Source organism: Phodopus roborovskii, unplaced genomic scaffold (assembly GCF_943737965.1).
Source record: "Phodopus roborovskii unplaced genomic scaffold, PHOROB, whole genome shotgun sequence".
NCBI lineage: Eukaryota > Metazoa > Chordata > Mammalia > Rodentia > Cricetidae > Phodopus > Phodopus roborovskii.
This window is the reverse complement of record NW_026126602.1, coordinates 1,722,715-1,740,088: the sequence shown is the minus strand read 5'-3', so window position 1 is coordinate 1,740,088 and position 17,374 is coordinate 1,722,715. Positions and strand designations below refer to the sequence as shown.

The 17,374-nt window shown below is 38.1% G+C and overlaps 1 protein-coding gene across 1 annotated transcript in view; it reads right to left on the bottom strand.

Annotated features, from left to right (window-relative positions):
- Odad2 (outer dynein arm docking complex subunit 2) overlaps nucleotides 1-17,374 on the bottom strand; it is a 154,835-nt gene that overhangs the window by 41,918 nt on the left and 95,543 nt on the right. The window contains exon 17 of the mRNA XM_051205607.1: nucleotides 16,707-16,821. Coding sequence (XP_051061564.1) covers nucleotides 16,707-16,821 — 115 coding nt within the window. The remainder of the gene's footprint in view (nucleotides 1-16,706; nucleotides 16,822-17,374) is intronic.

Here is a 17,374-nt window from a genome sequence, read left to right as displayed (position 1 = left end):
CTGGAAGGAAGCTGGCAAAATCCACAGAGGCAAACAAGAATATGGAGAAAATATTAGAAAAGTCTTGGAAATAAGACATTCATAAATGGCCTAGCAAGGTTCTAGCACCATCTTGGAGAGCGGAAAATACCACATACACCTCCATTTTCCTCTTAGCTGATCCTGAGGCGCTCTATGCATACAGAAGTGAAATGTAATGTTGAGTGTGTGACATAGTGTGCCATAGCACAGTGGCTGTCATCAAAGGGTATGAGACACAAATGTGCATTGCCACTGAGAGCTCCACAAATAAATTAACAAATGAGAGTATCACAGAGGCCAACCAGAGACCTGAGGGACCTCATACTGTCACAGAACTAGGAACTTATAATACAGACAAAAAAATGAGATGCACAAACACACTCACACACACTCACACACAGGCAGGAAGGACAACAAAAATTCATCTTTGAAAAGAGAAGAATTTGATTTTCAAAGTCTTCAAATCATATTATTTAAAGTGCTTTCAGTCAAAATTATGAGACACCTAGAGCAGTGGTTCTCAAACTCCCTAATGCTACAATCATTTAATACAGTTCCTCATGTTGTGGGGACCCCCAACCATAAAATTATTTCATTGCTACTTCATAGCTATAATTTTGCTACTGTTGTCAATCATAATATAAGTATCTGATATTTGATCCCCAAGGGGTCATGACCTACAGGTTGAGAACCACTGATCTAAAAAAAGTAGAAAGTATACCCCAAGGAAAAAACAGCAGTTAGGAGAATATGACTCTAAAAAGCCTGTAAAATGATAAACTATAGAAAGATCTTTAAAACAACTGTTGATAATATTTCTAAAGAAAATCTTACCCAAACAATTGAAGTTTCACAATTCTCTAAGGAAGGAGGGAATATCAATAAAAAGATTTAAATTTTTAAAGGAAAATTTAAATTTATCAGTTATACCTGAAATTTTTGTTTAGGTGAAAATTTAATAACTGAATGAAAAAGGAAAGAATCAACTGAGCAAGAAGAAGAGGCACTCAGTAAAAGACCAAGTCCAATTGTCTGATCTAAAGAGCCATGGGAGAGGAATGGACAGAATTTCAGAGACCTGGGATATTATCAAGTACATCAGTATTTACATGTGACAGTTCTAGAAAGAAAGGGGCAGATGGAATGTTTGAAATAAATTCTCAAGCATATCTAAGTTATGTTAAAAACCTTTCATCTATGCATCCAAGTAAATCAACAAATGTCATGTAAGATAGACTCAAGGAGATCTAAATTTAAACACATCATAGGCCAAGTGTGGCAAGACAAAGAATCTTGAAAGATGCAGAACATAGTGAACCATCTCTTGGAAACATCATTAATATTAAGGGCTCACTTCTTACCAGAAAAAAAATCATCAATATAGTAGACTAGGAAGATACAAGCTTACACTCTCACACGAAATGGTAAACACACGTACAGAGCGGTTAAACAAGTCTGTTGGAGCTCTGAAAATTAGTTCAGAAATCTACAGCAAACAAGCAATTGACAACCCAATAGGAAGGTTCTTTCACAATATCATATCCCCTTGCCCTACTCTTTCCCTGGTATAGTACATGCCATCAGGAGACCACAGTCCGATTCCTAGGAAGCTGCAAGGGACAACATGGAGATAGTTTTCAACATTCTGACAATAGGCTATCTAAGGAACTTCTGCCTCATTTGATTCAGATCTCTAATAGAGCACTGTGGTCAAGACAGGATCTCAGGAGGCACAGGCTTCAGAGGAGATAGGGAGTGCATGGAAGTTTTCTGGGACTGCAGCTTCACAGATATATCATGGTAAGACTATACAGGCAAATGGAGACAATAAAACATGCATGACTATAAGAAGCTAAGTATATGTGATAAATGTATGTACAGAGGTTTGGATCAAATGTATGCCCATAGAAGACCCAAAAAGCTTAACACTTTGGTTCTGGGCAATGCCAGGTTTCTACTAATTGGTAATGTAATACATATTATTCAATCTAGTCTATAAATACTTTTAAGGGTTCCTGTTTTGAAAGTATTCAATTTTAAACAAATACATGACAATATACAAAAAAAAAAAAAAAAAAAAAGGAAGGCATAAATCAGCCAAAAGAACAAAATAAATGTCTAGAAAGCAGTTCTAAAGAAACAAATGCAACAGACTTACTAGGCCAAGGTTTTCAAACTTAAGTATACCTAAAGTAAAAATAACTGGAGGAAATCAGAAAAACTGTTAGAAAATGTCAGCAAGGAAATAAAAGTTCTTCATATGAAAGGAACCAAACAGAAATTCTGAACTGAAAATATGATGTCTGGATGGAAAAATCCACCAGAGGAGTGTAACATAAGCTTAACGGGCCGAGTAGGGCAATCAGGAAGTATAGACACACTTTGATTTATAATGTCTGAATTTCCAAGAGTGTCACCCCAGCTTCTTGTGGGTATACATGTTTTGCCATTTCCATTTGCCTGTGATGCCTTGTCCTGAGATGCCTGTGAAACATGGTCCCTGTGATTTCTATGCACCTCCCATTTTGACTCTGTGGCTTCTGCCACCTGAGATCCTTATTTGGCTACAGAGCCCATTGGAGCTCACTTGAAAAAAAAAAAAACTGTGTCAAAGAAAACAAAAAAAAATGATGAATGTAAGAAAGTGACACTATCTGAAGAATTCTTGACTGAAATATTCCAAATATGAGGCAAAATATACAAACATCAAAGTCAAAGAAACATCATCAAGGCATATAATACTCAAACCGTTCCAAGATAAAAAGTTTCCAAAATGTGGCAAGGGAAAGAAAATCAGTGAGTCATATACAAGTGACCTCAGTATGAATGTCTCTACAGAAGCCTCCAGCAAAATGACAGGGGTGATACATTTAACACAATAAAGGGTAAATCTGTCAGCCAAAAATTCTATATATGGTAAATAGTCCTACAAGAATGCCAAACTTTAATACTACAAAACAATGGCAAATACCAGTAGACCTGCCATGTAAGGGAGACTACAGGTGCAAGAATTCTAGACACATTTAGTATCAAGTTCTATAGTAAAGGAAAAAAGAAGAAAACCATAATTACAATTCTTTTAGCATTTTTTTGTATTTTTTTTATTTTTTACAAGAGTAGAAAACTAATGCAGAAAAATATTATTATTATTGTGCATTCCTGGATATTTGTAACACAAGTGACATTAATTTGTGAGAAGATAAAGTGGAGTTACATGTCATTGAAATTAAGATACTATCAAGTTAACACAGATTGTCACAGCTTTAAAATAGGAAATGCACTTTCCATGGTGATCACAAAAGATAAAATATGTATAAGACAAATTAGAAAATCATCAAAATATGTCAACTAAACACAAAGGACAGAAGTAATTAGTAATTAGGAAATGAGTTGAAAAGCTATAAAACACACACAGAGAAAAGCAATAAAATAACAAAAATAAGTGTTTCCCTGTCAGTAATGACATTAAGTAGAATTAACTCCCAATCAAGAATGCCAAAATGGAGTAACAAAATAAGCCACACTCCAAAAATAAGAAAAAAAAAAAACAAAGAAAAAAGCAAAAATAAAAACCAACAAAACATCAAAAAATAATAATAGGCCACACTCCTATAATCTACCGCATACAAGACATCCATTTGAGACCTAAGAGCATGCACAAGTTGAAAACAAAGGGCTAGAAAAAGATACATATGAAAATAGTAAACAAGAGAAAGAAGGGTAGATCCAAAATAGACCAAGCCAAAATTGTTGTGAAAGACCAAAAGAATATGGGGCTAAAGAGATGGTTTTGCAGAGGACCCAGGTTTGATGTCCAGCACCCACATGGTAGTTCACAGCCATGTAACTGCATCTGGCCTCTATATGCACCAGGTAAGCAAGTGGTACACAGACGTACATGGAGGTAAAACACCAACACACATAAGAATAAATGCATTTTTGACAGGCTAGAGAATCAGTCTACCAAGAGAAGCTTGTAATCAGCAAATACCAAAAGTCTGACATATAGGAAGCAAATACTAACTGACCTGACAAGAGAAAAAGCCACCTCTAGATAGCAACAGTAGAGCATGTCCACATGGTACTTTTAATCACAGGCAGAACTAACATGATGACAAAAAGGGAACATAATTTGAATTTGTGTAAGTGGTACAGCAAGCACTGCTCACAGAAGTAGGATACAATGCATGTTCCAAGTGCACAGTACAAGTTCTCCAAATAGGCCACATTAGGATACTAAGCAAGTCTTTAAAATGCTTAAAGCTTGAATTCATATGAAGGATCTTTATAAACAGTGTGGGGTAATGAAGAAATCTACTGCTGGAAGAAACTGGAAAATTCATAATTATGTAGAAATTAACAATGCATTTGTAAAAAGTAAAGAAGATGTCACAAGAAAAATGGGAAAACAGAGAACAATGAAATCAAGAGCAAGCTATTAAAAAGATTAATAAATTTAAAAATCCATGAGTTCGACTAAGAAAAATCATGAGTGAGATTGATGAGTAAAATCAGTAATGAACAAAGGGATATTGAGACAATTTTATAGAAATGGAAAGAATTAAAAGAAATTATGAGAAATTACATGCCAACAGATGGAACATAACATACCTATTCAAAATGAACAAATTCTCAGGAAGACACAATCTAGCAAGACTTATCTTGACAAATGATTGAATAAATAATGATGGAGGAGACTGGAAGAGCATTTTTAAAAATATCCCAAAGAGAAGGACACAAATCCATATGGCTTTGTGGGTGAGCTATGTAAGATGTTTAAAGAATTAAGATCAACTATTCTTAAATTCTTTCAAAGGATTAGATGGAAGGAATATTACCAAGATCACTGTATAAGGTTGGCACTCTAGTAGCAGAGCCAAAATTGTAACATACGAACAAGCCCATCCAACAGGTCAGCATCTCTTATGAATACAGATGTAAAAATTCTGCAATGAAGTTCTAGCACACCAAATTGAACAGTTTTGTAAAAAGTGGTACATCATAACAAAGTGAGATTTATTCCTAGAACAAGAGAATGGTTAAACAAAGGAAAATAAATATGTAGAGTCTATCAACAAACACAAAGACAGTAAATACTCACATCACCCTCCCAACTGATGCCAAAAACAAAAAGAAAAGCATCTGCTAAAGTCAATGCTCTTACATGACTAACAGAGCCAAAGTCCAGGTAGACCAGATGGAGAAGAAACTACCCCAAACTGAGAAAAGCCTCTGTGAAGAACCCTGGCATTCACACTTGTCAATGATGAGATGCTTTCCCTGAGGTCAGGAATAAGAACCGGATACTCACTTTCATCGGGACACCCGTTTTTATCAGTTCCATTCAACAGAGCACAAAAGTACTCACAACAACAAGGTAAGAAAGCAAATCAAAATTACCCAGAGGGAACAAGACAAGAGTTCACCCACAGAGCTGAGGACTAGTGTAGAGCTGCTAGGACTGACAACTGAGCCAAGTGACAGGGCAAAGAAGCATTACAGCCATCAGCCACCCGTCCACGCAGCAGGAGAATTCATTAACAGGAGCAGCCAACCACTTTACTTGAAAATCAGAAAAACATTTATGTCTATGACAATATCAAAAATAATAAAACTTATTAGAAGAAAGCAAGGAAGCCCTGTGTTTATGGCCTGGAAGACTTAACATTAACATGTCAATTATATCTGTAGACTCATTATAATCCCATCAAAATCCTAATACACTGCCGGAGCAGCAGATAGAGTGCTTGTCACACAATAGTGAAGACCTGAGGTCAATGCCTCAGAACCCATGTGTGGTGTTTTGAATAAAAATGGTCCCCATAGGCTCATATATTTGAATGCTTAGTTACCAGAGAGTGGCACTATTGGAAAGGATTAAAGGATTAGGAGGTGTGGCCTTGCTGAAGGAAGTGCATCAATGGGGAAGGGTTTTGAAGTTTCAAAAGCCCATGCCAAGCCAAGAGTGTCTCTCTCTGCCTATGCATCGGGATGTAGCTTTCAGTTACTGCTCCAGCTCCTGTCCCACACTGCCATGCTCCCTGCCATGATGGGGACATACTAAACCTCTGAAACTGTGAGCATGCCTCCGTCAAATGTTTTCTTTCGTGAGTTGCCTTGTTCATGGTGTGTCTTCATAGCAGTAGAACAATGACTAAGACATCATGTAAATCTGGATGTGGTAACACACATCTGTAATCTCAATGGTCATGAGGTGAGATGGGAGGCAAAATCAGGAGAAGCCACAGAAGTTTGTGGGCTAGCCAGCCAGGCATAGAAAACCGCAAACAAGGTGGAAGACAGGGACTGATACCTGATATTGACCTTTGATGGCCACATCCTTGCCATGAACACACATGTGCGTACATACTTTGCACATAGCATGGATAAACACACAAAAAATTCAAGATAAAAATCTTTGTAATTGTTTTTGATATAGATAAATTTATCTTAAAATTTATACGCAATCTTAAGGGAAGCTGAACAAACCTAAACAGTCTTGAAACAAGGGAAAATGGAGATTACCTATCTCCTGATCTCAAAGTGTATTACAAGGCCGCTGTGATAGAAGCATGAAGGCATGGGTATTAAGACAGTCTCATAATGACAGTCTTTTCAACAAAAGGTGCTAGGAAAACTGGATATTCACAAGCAAAAGCAATAAAGTTAGGCCCTACCATCCATTCTAGCATAAATCAATTAAAAAATAGATAAAAGTCTAAATGTGAGACCTGGAAATAAAAGTCCTAGATGCAAAAGCCAGAAGTTCAATGTAGTAAAAGTCACCAGCACACTGAGCTAGGGCTAAAAGCACTCAGAAGGACCTTCCTACACATTTAATAAAGGCATTCCAAGCAAGAGACTCAAAGCTTGTTCATTTCTTTCTCTCTTTCTTTTTGAATCAGAGGCAGAGCTGAAAAAGAGACTGCTGTGAACTTGAATTTCTGGTCTGTGTCCTTGAAGGTCTTGAGAGGTGGATGATCTGTGATCCTACCCCTCTAAATGTAACTCCCCCCCAATCAAACTGATTAACCCCTTACTTACACTGCCTAGTGGAAGAAAGAATGTTCCCTCTACTTTTCAAAATGCACTGAATTTTTAAATATATAAAATGGCCACTACATGTTTATTTTTCAAGTCCCACAAGATATTTGAAGAGGCACATGGAATTCAAATCTAAAAAGAGAAAAGAGAGTGGTGAGGAACATTTCAAAAGATAAAGTAGATGATAAGATCAATGTTATAGACATAATAGTTAATTTAATAAAATAAAAATCACCAAGTATGCTCTCAAAATTAAAGGGTAAGTGGTTCTGTAAGTGGGAAATGGCGGGCATGGTGCCATTGTTGTTTGTGTAGACCTGGCTTTTTGTTGTGGCAATTCCATTCCTTGGTAGACTCCTAAGCCTATTCTCTAGAGAAGCAAGATGTGAGGTAATAAGCCACAGGCCTCTTGGTGATTAATAGAAATGGGTTAATTTAAGTTGTGAGAACTAGTTACTAAAAGCCTGATCCACTGGTTTAACAGTATGTGATTAATATTAAGCCTCTGAGGCTCTGAATAACTGCTGCACTGGTGGCTGGGAAAGAAATATCTATTTAAAGCCATGCTCTCAAGATGGTCTTTTCAAAAGTTTAACTCATGATGCATGTTAATGTTGGATGAGATAAGCTTTCTAGCATTCATACTTATTTGCTATCATGTCCCCACCTGAAAATCTGCTATTCAGATTTACACACACACACACACACACACACACACACACACACACACACACACACACAGAGTGTTGGGCTGGGTAGGGGGTAGATTTAAGGATTTTAGAAGCTGGGGCCAGAAGAGGAACATGCTTAGAAGTATTTGCTAAGCTAAAATGCTTGCAGAGCCCCAGACATGTGGAACATCACAAGCACAAAGCTCCTCAACAGAGGCTTGGCTGTTCTTAATGAGGCCGATTCTTGTTAGCTGTACATTCTGTGGGCTAAGCTTGGCCATGTCAAAGCTCCTAGCTGTGTTTATATAAAGCGGTAGGGCTCAATGGGAAATGAAACCCTCCACAGGCCTTCTTCAGGTTCTCTCTGGCTCCCCGAGTGGCCATGGCTCATTGGGCATCTAAAGTTAAACAGAGTGATGTCACATTCTTGTCCTGTTTGGTCAGCTGTGTTCTGTCACACCTGTGGTCAGGAAGCTGGCTCCTTCGACACTTGGGGCTCAGCATTCCTGACTAAAATTGCCCAAGCATGTCTTCTAGCTTTACAGAAATTAACTTCTCCTTGGGGGAGCATACTCAACAGTCTCTCATTGGCTTCTTGGATGGAGCCACTCCTTATGTGACTACAACTGAAAAGACTGGAGATTTTTTTTTTCTCTCCTCCAAGATCAATACCCAAAGCCAGGCAGAATTTTCTAAACAAGTGGGAGAATCAGGCTTAAGAAAGCTATGAGAGCAAATGATCTCATGGACACATTACAGGAAAACACTGAGTTTCCTTCCTGAGTCTGTACCTGGCTTCTGTATGGTTTATTCTGAAATAAACATATCTGCTTCCTATCTAATGCATGCAGATTTGGCTATCGTAAATTAGTATGACTTACAAAACTCACACTTTTATATAGAGCTTCTTATAAAAAGTAAATATATTTAAACTCTCATCCTTTCTCAATGAAAACTTGTAAAAACTCATTGATGGAAGAAACTGAATTAAGAAAGCTACTTTAAACATTGCCTAGTGAAATATTTAAAAGGCAACTGTTTAGAAAGAAACACAGTTCTTGGAAATATTGTCCAAGGGCATTAAAAGGATTGTGAGTGAAGACACGTTTCTACATTCCTTTTCAAACTCTTGTTACTTTTCAGTAATGTGCTCTGCACATGGACACAGAGCATTAAGCCCGAGAACTAAGAACTGAGTACATGTGGTCTGCCAGGCTCAGTTAGAGGTTGCTGTCTTTACATTATGACTTCATAACAGTGAACACCTGTCCGTCCGCTGGACCCCTCCCTCTCAAAATATGCTTGCTCACACAGCTTGAAGGCAATGCCTCTCCACTTGCACTTATAGAGCTTGAAATGTATCAGTCCTCAGCCAGCTTTTAAACTTATGAAAGGGACTAATTGACAGCACTTGGAGGATACATCTTCCGATCTCTGTTTTGTTTTGTTTTTTTAATTGATCATAATTGGAAAATATTTTAAATCCTCATATGTAAAACATTAATAACAAGCTTTGAAATAAAATTCCTTAAAAAAGTATGTAGTATCAGTAAAAACAATAATAAATTAAAATAAGAAAGTATGCAGTGAACATTTTCTGTAACCAGGTAACTTTTGTAGACTGAAGAACACTGTGTGGCCAATTCTCTGTCCTAAACATTCATTCATGTTTAGGCAGGCTGATGTCTCAGGCTTTGAATTTTCAATCACATGAACAATGGGGGAGGGGTACAAATCAATCAGGAGAAATATGTTTTGTCTAGTACACCAATATCTCTCAATTATAAAAATGTATTAAAGTCTTATTTTTCCAGATGAAAAAAAGAAAGTTTAAACTCTGCACCAAGACAGTTGTGTGCTGCTGACTAGGTCAATAGTTTTACTATTACTATAAAATTGTAGCATAACTTTTTTTATGTATGTAATAACCAAGTAATTTCAGTAAAGGTGCAATGTTGGCATGTGCCATAAACTACTCGTTCAGCTAGCCAGGATTTATTACTGAAGACTTTTGATTCTGGGCTCTGCTGACAGGCTGCTTCATGGATAAGGAGATATAAGTATTTTCTAACAAGATGTAAAACATTCACTAGAAGCAACTTTTACATCTTAGTGTCTTAAGCAATCAATCTGAAAAATGTGCTCTAATGAATATGTATTAGCAATACAAAAATAGGCAACATCTGTTTTGAACAGCTACATTTCATCATGCTCACACTCATGAACACTATACAGAAGACTCTTGGGTTTCCTGACATCTGAACTGTGTGGCAAGGTCCCTGACATAGCAATGGCTCGGCTTAAAGCAGGGTTAGCACTTTTAGCCTCTTTCCTCAACTCTGATCTATGACTGACAGTGACCAGCTCCTGCAGCCTTACTGTCAGGACCACAAATCCAAACAATGAAGTTACTAATTTCATAGTGGAATCAAATCCTGTAATTCAGGATTAGCAAATCAAAAATTGCTTGTAAAAGCATCACCCGTGAAAACAGAGATCAGGGTTCCTCACTAAATAAATAAAGGAGAATGTCTTCCCTGATAGACTGTGGAGCCAGAGCACACCTAGCTAGGAGGAGGGAGGATGTAGGAAGGATCTGCCAGGCTTTTTCCAGTGCCCTCGCTTTACTGAAAACTAGAAACCCTGGTACTCTCGAGCAAAGTTCCTTGCCCGTCCCTCAGGATTTATGATCTCATCAGCAAAAAATTTCCAATTCATCTAAACACAGTAAAACAGTGTACAAAACTGTCTAAAAGTGCAAACCTGAGTATAATCACACGGGAAAGTTTTGGATGGAGAAATAACAGAGCAGAAGACACTTGTGTATATTCACAATAAACTGAGTCTTGGTCCACATTACTTCAGATATCCCAAAGGTACTTGGTCAAAGATGCACTGACTTTTTATACTACAAGACATGTTCCTGGGGAGTTACACCCAAGTTTCTACTGATGAGGCATAGGTAGTTTTACTTTTTTCTACATGAAAGAACAGTCTAAAGGCTCCAGTGAAATTTTGTTTCACTTACCTCATTCTGTTTTTAAACACTAGAAACTTGATTGTGTAAGTAAAGAACTACATAGCCAGAAAATTAATGGCATGAGGCAGTGTGGAGTCCCACACCTGTAATCCCAGTACTCAAAGGGGAGAACAAGAGGACTGTCAGGAGTCAGAGGCCAGCCTAGGCAAGAGAGTCTGTTCTTGACTTTGTATTTATCACACCTCAAGTGCTCAACAGGCCTGCATCTAATGGTTGCCGTATTTGAATAGTGTCTTCACAGGGCCTGAATCTAATGGTTGCCATATTTGAACAGTGCACTCTCCTCATTGCAGGCAAATTCACTAGCTAGAACTTTCTTCGGCTGTGTCTTGACTGAGATCTGCAAATACAGTAATATGCTGTATTTTTAAATATAAATATGAGTTCTTTCCACCTGCTTCTCTGACATATTTTGTGCCCTATGCCTAAATAGTACTCAGCCTCAGAAGAATAAATTGTGTGGTCAAAAGATGCAAAGAGGAACACCAACCCAATACTCACTTGACCATGGCAAAGGAAACCCTCACAAAGCCCAGACCATTGCAAATCAGGCTACTTTCTTTCTCCAACTTCAAGGGCAAGACTTCCCATGCTAGACCAATGGTTTTTAAACTTTCCCTCCGATAACTTTCAATACATTTTTTTAAAGAAAGTATTTATTTTCCTCATCTACTTTAGCACTAAAATGTTTTATGCTGTTTAATCAATGCGCTTGTAAGATTAAGACTCAGCAATAGCTAGGGCTTCCTCCCCCCACCCCCACCTCAGAGCTCTGTCTAGCTTTATCTGTACACTAGAAGATAGATGATGGATGGATGGTAATTTAATAGACAGCTGGATAGAAGATGATTGATAAATAGGTGACAAATACAGATAGGTGGTAGATAACTTGATAGCCTAATGGACACACCTCTCCCACAATGAACTACCATATAAATTTGAATTATCTTTTATATTGCATGTAGTCTCCTTATGACTATGCTTCTAGAAAACTATTAATTTTTCTTCCATTTCCTTCTATGAACTCATTGCTCACCTTAGTACTACATGTATAAACTACCACTGGAAATGATGATGACCAGTGACCATAAATATCTCACATTTAGTGTCACTGTCTTTGGACCAATGACACTGTGGATCAATCCTTGTCCTTGATTTGGGCTTTTCTACAATCCCCTTTCCTAGTCAGGCCATCACTCCTCTCTACCTTAGAACTGTTGCTGGGGATCTCCCCTCATTCTGCCTCCTCTTTCTTTCATCTGCCTTGACACCCACCTCTCCCTTCATACACTGATGATCACACACACACACACACACACACACACACACACACACACACACACACCTCCAGAAAAATCCAGATTCATAATATTAAATAACTAGACACTTTCACCTGAATAAAAGCAAATTCCCCATCTGCCTCCAAAGTCACAGTCCTCTTGTGTTTGGGGAAGCTTACAACATGTGCCAGTTTATTGTCCACAATAATCAAACAAAAGTAATTGTTCAATATCTTTGTTGACTGCCTCTGCACAGCTGCCTCATCAGGTACCAGCTCTGACTGTATTCCTCAATCATTTATTACATTTTCTCTTGGAGTCACACTGCTGCTATATTAGGTTAAATTCTAATTTTTCCCATCTATGCTGCTACAATAGCTTCATTAGTCACCCACCATGCATTGTCAAGTTAGCCAGACTCACTTAAAACTCTTCGAATGCTCATGGCACCCAAGCAACAGCTGCACACGGGAGGAGAGTACAAGTACAGGTAGAGACGTTGCAGGGCAGAGATCTCCCTTCATGCCTCTTTCCCCAGAGCAGGTAGGAAGAATGTGAGGCTGCAAATTCAGATACTAAGTTGGTGGTGATGGGGGATGAGCAGAGAATGGGTGGCATGCAAGAGAAACTGGCTGAAGGGAATGCTCTCCAAGAACTGGTCCAGACTGGGTTTGGAATCAAGAGAAGTGGTCTGACCGATGTTTTCAGTTTGACTGGAGTCCCCTTAAGGCTTACAGCACAGAAGACCGGCCAGACATTCAGGACAAATGGTTACACAGAATTCCTGCCTATGAAAATTGTGGTTTCTCTTAATCCCAGTAGAAGATAAAAAGAAATGAAATCCATGAGAACAGGACACAATAGACGTGTATATAAAAGCATGAAGTGGGGATGCCATCTATATAAAACAGTGTCATACCATCAGCAAACTAGATAAAAACTGAATAGATTTCAATGATTGTTAAGAATTAACTGGTACTTTTTCCAGGAACCCTAACTAAGACAGTATTGCATGTTAAAAAGTTCTAAATACAAAAAGGTTTTGTTGAATTTTTTTAAACACTGTTATGAAACATTGTCTTAGGGTTTCTATGGCTGTGAAGAGATACTATGACTGCAACAACTCTAATAAAAGAAGACATTTAATTGAGGTGGCAGCTTACAGTTGCAGAGGTTCAGTCCATTACCATCATGGTGTGACATGGTGGCATGCAGGCTGACATGGTGCTGGAGAGGTAGCTGAGAGTTCTACATCTCGCAGGCACAAGGAAGTAGTCTAAAACGCTGGGTAATATCTTGAGCATACATGAGACTTTAAAGCATGCCTCCACAGTGACATAAATTCTACAATAAGGCCACACCTCCTAACAGTGCCACTCCCTTTGGGGGCCATTTTCTTTCAAACCACAAGTAGCCCCAGTACTAGAGAAGTAAAAGAAAGAGGATCAGGAGCTTAAGGACAACCTTTGCTATATATTGAGTTCTAGGTCAATGTAGGCTACACAAAATTCTGTCTAAAGAGATAAGACAAAATAGAGACTCTTCAGTCTGTCTACATTAGGCTAACTGCACTTATTTTTCTCCCAGCACCACTCCATTTGGGTCACCTAAGCTCTAGGGCTACTTTGCAGGAACCACCACTGCTCCCAACACCCTTTGGGGACTTGCCACATCCTAGTCTGCTCCATATCTATGACTCCCAAGCCCCACAAGTGTTCCAGAGACCTCAGACCCCATTAGCTGTAAGATTGGGACCCCCCAGTTGCCTTATCCAACCCCAATCCATGCTGTTGTAAGTTCTAAAGACCAAGAAGAGATACTAAGGCTGTAGCTAATAAGCAGATGATCTGGAACACACAAAGGAATTGACATCTTAATCCTGTTGTGAATTGGCCCCTTTCCTGAACACTATAAACACTTCTGCTGAAAGGAGGGTGACTTGAACAAAAGAAAAAAGAAATCTTAACCAACAATCTAACTATGGATGTGCAAGCCACAACATAGAAATAAAAACAAAACATACACATGCACACAGTAAGAAAAATGTATTTCCTCCAAAATTTAAAAATCCCATAGCAAAAGCCCCTACAAAAAAATCCTGCCAAACAAGACAAAGATATGAATGAAATAATGAAGTCAATCTAAGACAAGTTAAATTGTTGAAGGAAACCCAAAATGAAAAGATGCTGGAAATGAAAAACTGAGTAAGTCACAGGAAACCTCAGTGAAAGATGTCACCAACAGAATGGATCATGTTGGAAACAGAAAGCAAGGATGGAAGACTAGACAGAGGAATCGATCACTCAGCAAAGGTCAATGGGAAATTTTAAGCATTATGAATGGAAAACACCTAGCCTCCAAATTATGGGAGGAGGAAGAGAAGAATGAATATGAGGAAGAGTAATAGTAGAAGAAGAGGAGGAGCAAATACACAGAGAATATGTAAAATCATAGAGGAAAATTCCCCATATTTAGAGACAAATGTCCAACCAAATACAAGATACCTACAGATTACCAAGTGAACAAGACCAGAAAAGAAATTCCCCATGACACGTTATAGTTAAAGCATTAAAAACACAGAATGTAATGAAACAGTAAGAAAAGTCAAGCCGCTTTTATAAAGGCTGGCCCATCACAATAATGCCTGATTATTCAACAGGGATATTTAAGCCATCAGGGCCAGGAAAGATGTATCCCAAGTCCTGAAAGAACACAACTGTCAACTCAGACTACTATATTCCACAAGGCTACCCTCTAAAATTGAAGGAGAAAACTTTCCACCACATTAAAAAAAAAAAAAAAAAAAAAAAAAGATTAAAGGGATTTACAACTGCTAGGCCAGCTCTATAGAGCTGAAGGAATAATTCACCATGGAAAGAATAATCAGACCCCAGAGGTCACAAGGGAATGAAGGAATGAATAAACAATGCTGCGAGACAGACAGTCAATGAAACTCAACACAAAGAATCAACAAAGCAAAACGACAGAAATTAATACATATCCTTCAATAATAAGACTTAACATTAATCGTCATAATTCCTCATCAATAGGACACAAGTTGTCAGGTCGGATTAGAAACAAGAACTGTCTTTTTTGTGCCTCCATGAAACACATCTCACAATCAAAGGTAAGCATCACATTCAGGTAAAGATAGAAAAAGTCCCTTCCAGCAAACATACATAAGAGAGACACAGGCATGTCTAATTTAATATCTGATGAAACAGTCAAGTTGCTGTCGCTTATCAAAATTTTCCTTATTCAGAATTTTTGTTACAACAGTTTGTTGTAACTTTCCAAGGATATTTAGTTTTAAAATATTAAACATGCATTCTGCATCTTACATTATCTCTGTGGCTTCTAAAGTTTATTCTGTTAATCTTGGCTTGTCTTTTTAATACCTTTAGTATTCTTAAATATTTGGTTGTTGCTTTAATATTTATGAACATTTATGAATGAAAGACTGAGATGACAGCTGGAGGAACTGATAAGAATTATCCTACAAGTACATGTATTAACATTTTAACTAAAACGCTACTTTCTTGCTTCCTACCTAATATTTATACTTCAGATTAGATTTTCATTTGCATTTCAATAGAAATCATATCACACATTTACTGCAGCCTGCCACTTGGCTTAATACATTTGTTGGAGGTGGCAACACTGATGAATGCATTACTAAAATAAATCTATTTTGTATTGCTGTGTTGTAAAGTACAGTATGAATAGACTATTATCTTATTGCCCATTTTCCTCTAGGTGAACATTTGAGGTTTTTATCACTTTTCCTTTACTTTTGCTGCAATAAAAATATGGTTCAGTAATGATTTTGTAGCAACAAAATCAAAATCTACTACTAGCAAACGTCACAACTGATTTTTCACATTTAGGATTACATTCAGGTCATACTTAATTTTTTTATAGAAATTAAATCCTTATAAAATATCCAGTGGCAAGAGTTTTTAAGAGAAAGTAGAGAATGTAAAGTAAAGGTAAGAGAGGTGGCCTGGGTTTGATGGCACAGACCTAAAATCACAGCTGTGCAGGAGGCTGACGGAGCAGGATCCCAAAGTTCAAGGCCTGCCTGCAAGCTGAGGTCAGCCTGGCAACTGAGCATGACACAATACTAGTGAGCATGTTCCCAGCCTTCCCGAGACCCAAATGCCATCCCAGAACCACAAAAGGAGAAGCAAGCCGAAGAGAGATCTTTGAAGAAAATAATAAAATGTACAGATGAAAACTAAACTAATAATAAATAAATAAATAGATTCTTCCAACAAATAAACCTTTGATCATCGTGTTATTAGGCTAAGAAAAGTGACCTTTTCAAGGACTCCCTGATGCTCCTGCTATTTTAACCCCTGGGAAACCAGCCAAGTTCCCCCAATTTGTCCTCTCTGTAAGCAACAGAAAATGCAGTTCACCATCACAGAGACAGAAGCAAGAGGCCATTGCTGTTACCTTTGCCCAGTTTCAGGTAACTTTTTTCTAAAGGACAGAAGAAAGCATTGCTGGAGATCACTTTAGCATAAATATTTAGTCTTCCTTTCTACACAATCTGACCAAAAGGGAGTACAAAGAAGTTAGTAGTTGTGCCGACACTATTTGAGGGCTCACAAGTTCTACAAGAGGCAGGTTTGCAGTCCCTTTTACCTTTGCATTTTCAATGCAGGGACAGAGCGCCCACGCTGCGCTGGCCTTCACATCTGGGTGTGGATTTTTGAGCAGGGACCACAACAAGCGAACTCCATCTAAGCGATCAATTATCCTGTGGACAAGCCAAAAACAGAGGTGTAATCAGAAGTGGAAGGGAAAGTCAAGTGGCCCCCTTTGTTCCACAATTCTAGTTTCTCCCCAGACAATCTCCTGGGGTCTCTTTTGATCAATACTCCCAGAACAGTGGGACTTACATACTGTTGAATGGTCAAGCCCTCTAATTTCAGTTTCAATATCCATGACCCGAAAAGCACACTGCATGATAATTATGATTCACATAAACTAGAATCAAGCCACACAATGTCTTAGTTAGCTGTCTACAGACTGTTACCTCTATGTAGAAAGCACTGGTTCCTTTCATAATAACATCTAAATACTCTCTAAAACAAACATTTATGCCTCAGAGTTGGGCAGTTACCTTTTTTATTTGGTCTGTGTTTAATTGACTTGCCTTACCGTATGACATATTTTAAACTCCTTCAATCCTAATCTAGCATTAGGAATTAAAATCATCACACCACAGTGCATCTTTTGTTGGGCACACAGAACACATAACTTGTTTTCCATGTGCTCCCTTCCCAGCAAGCCTAGCACAGCAGACCATG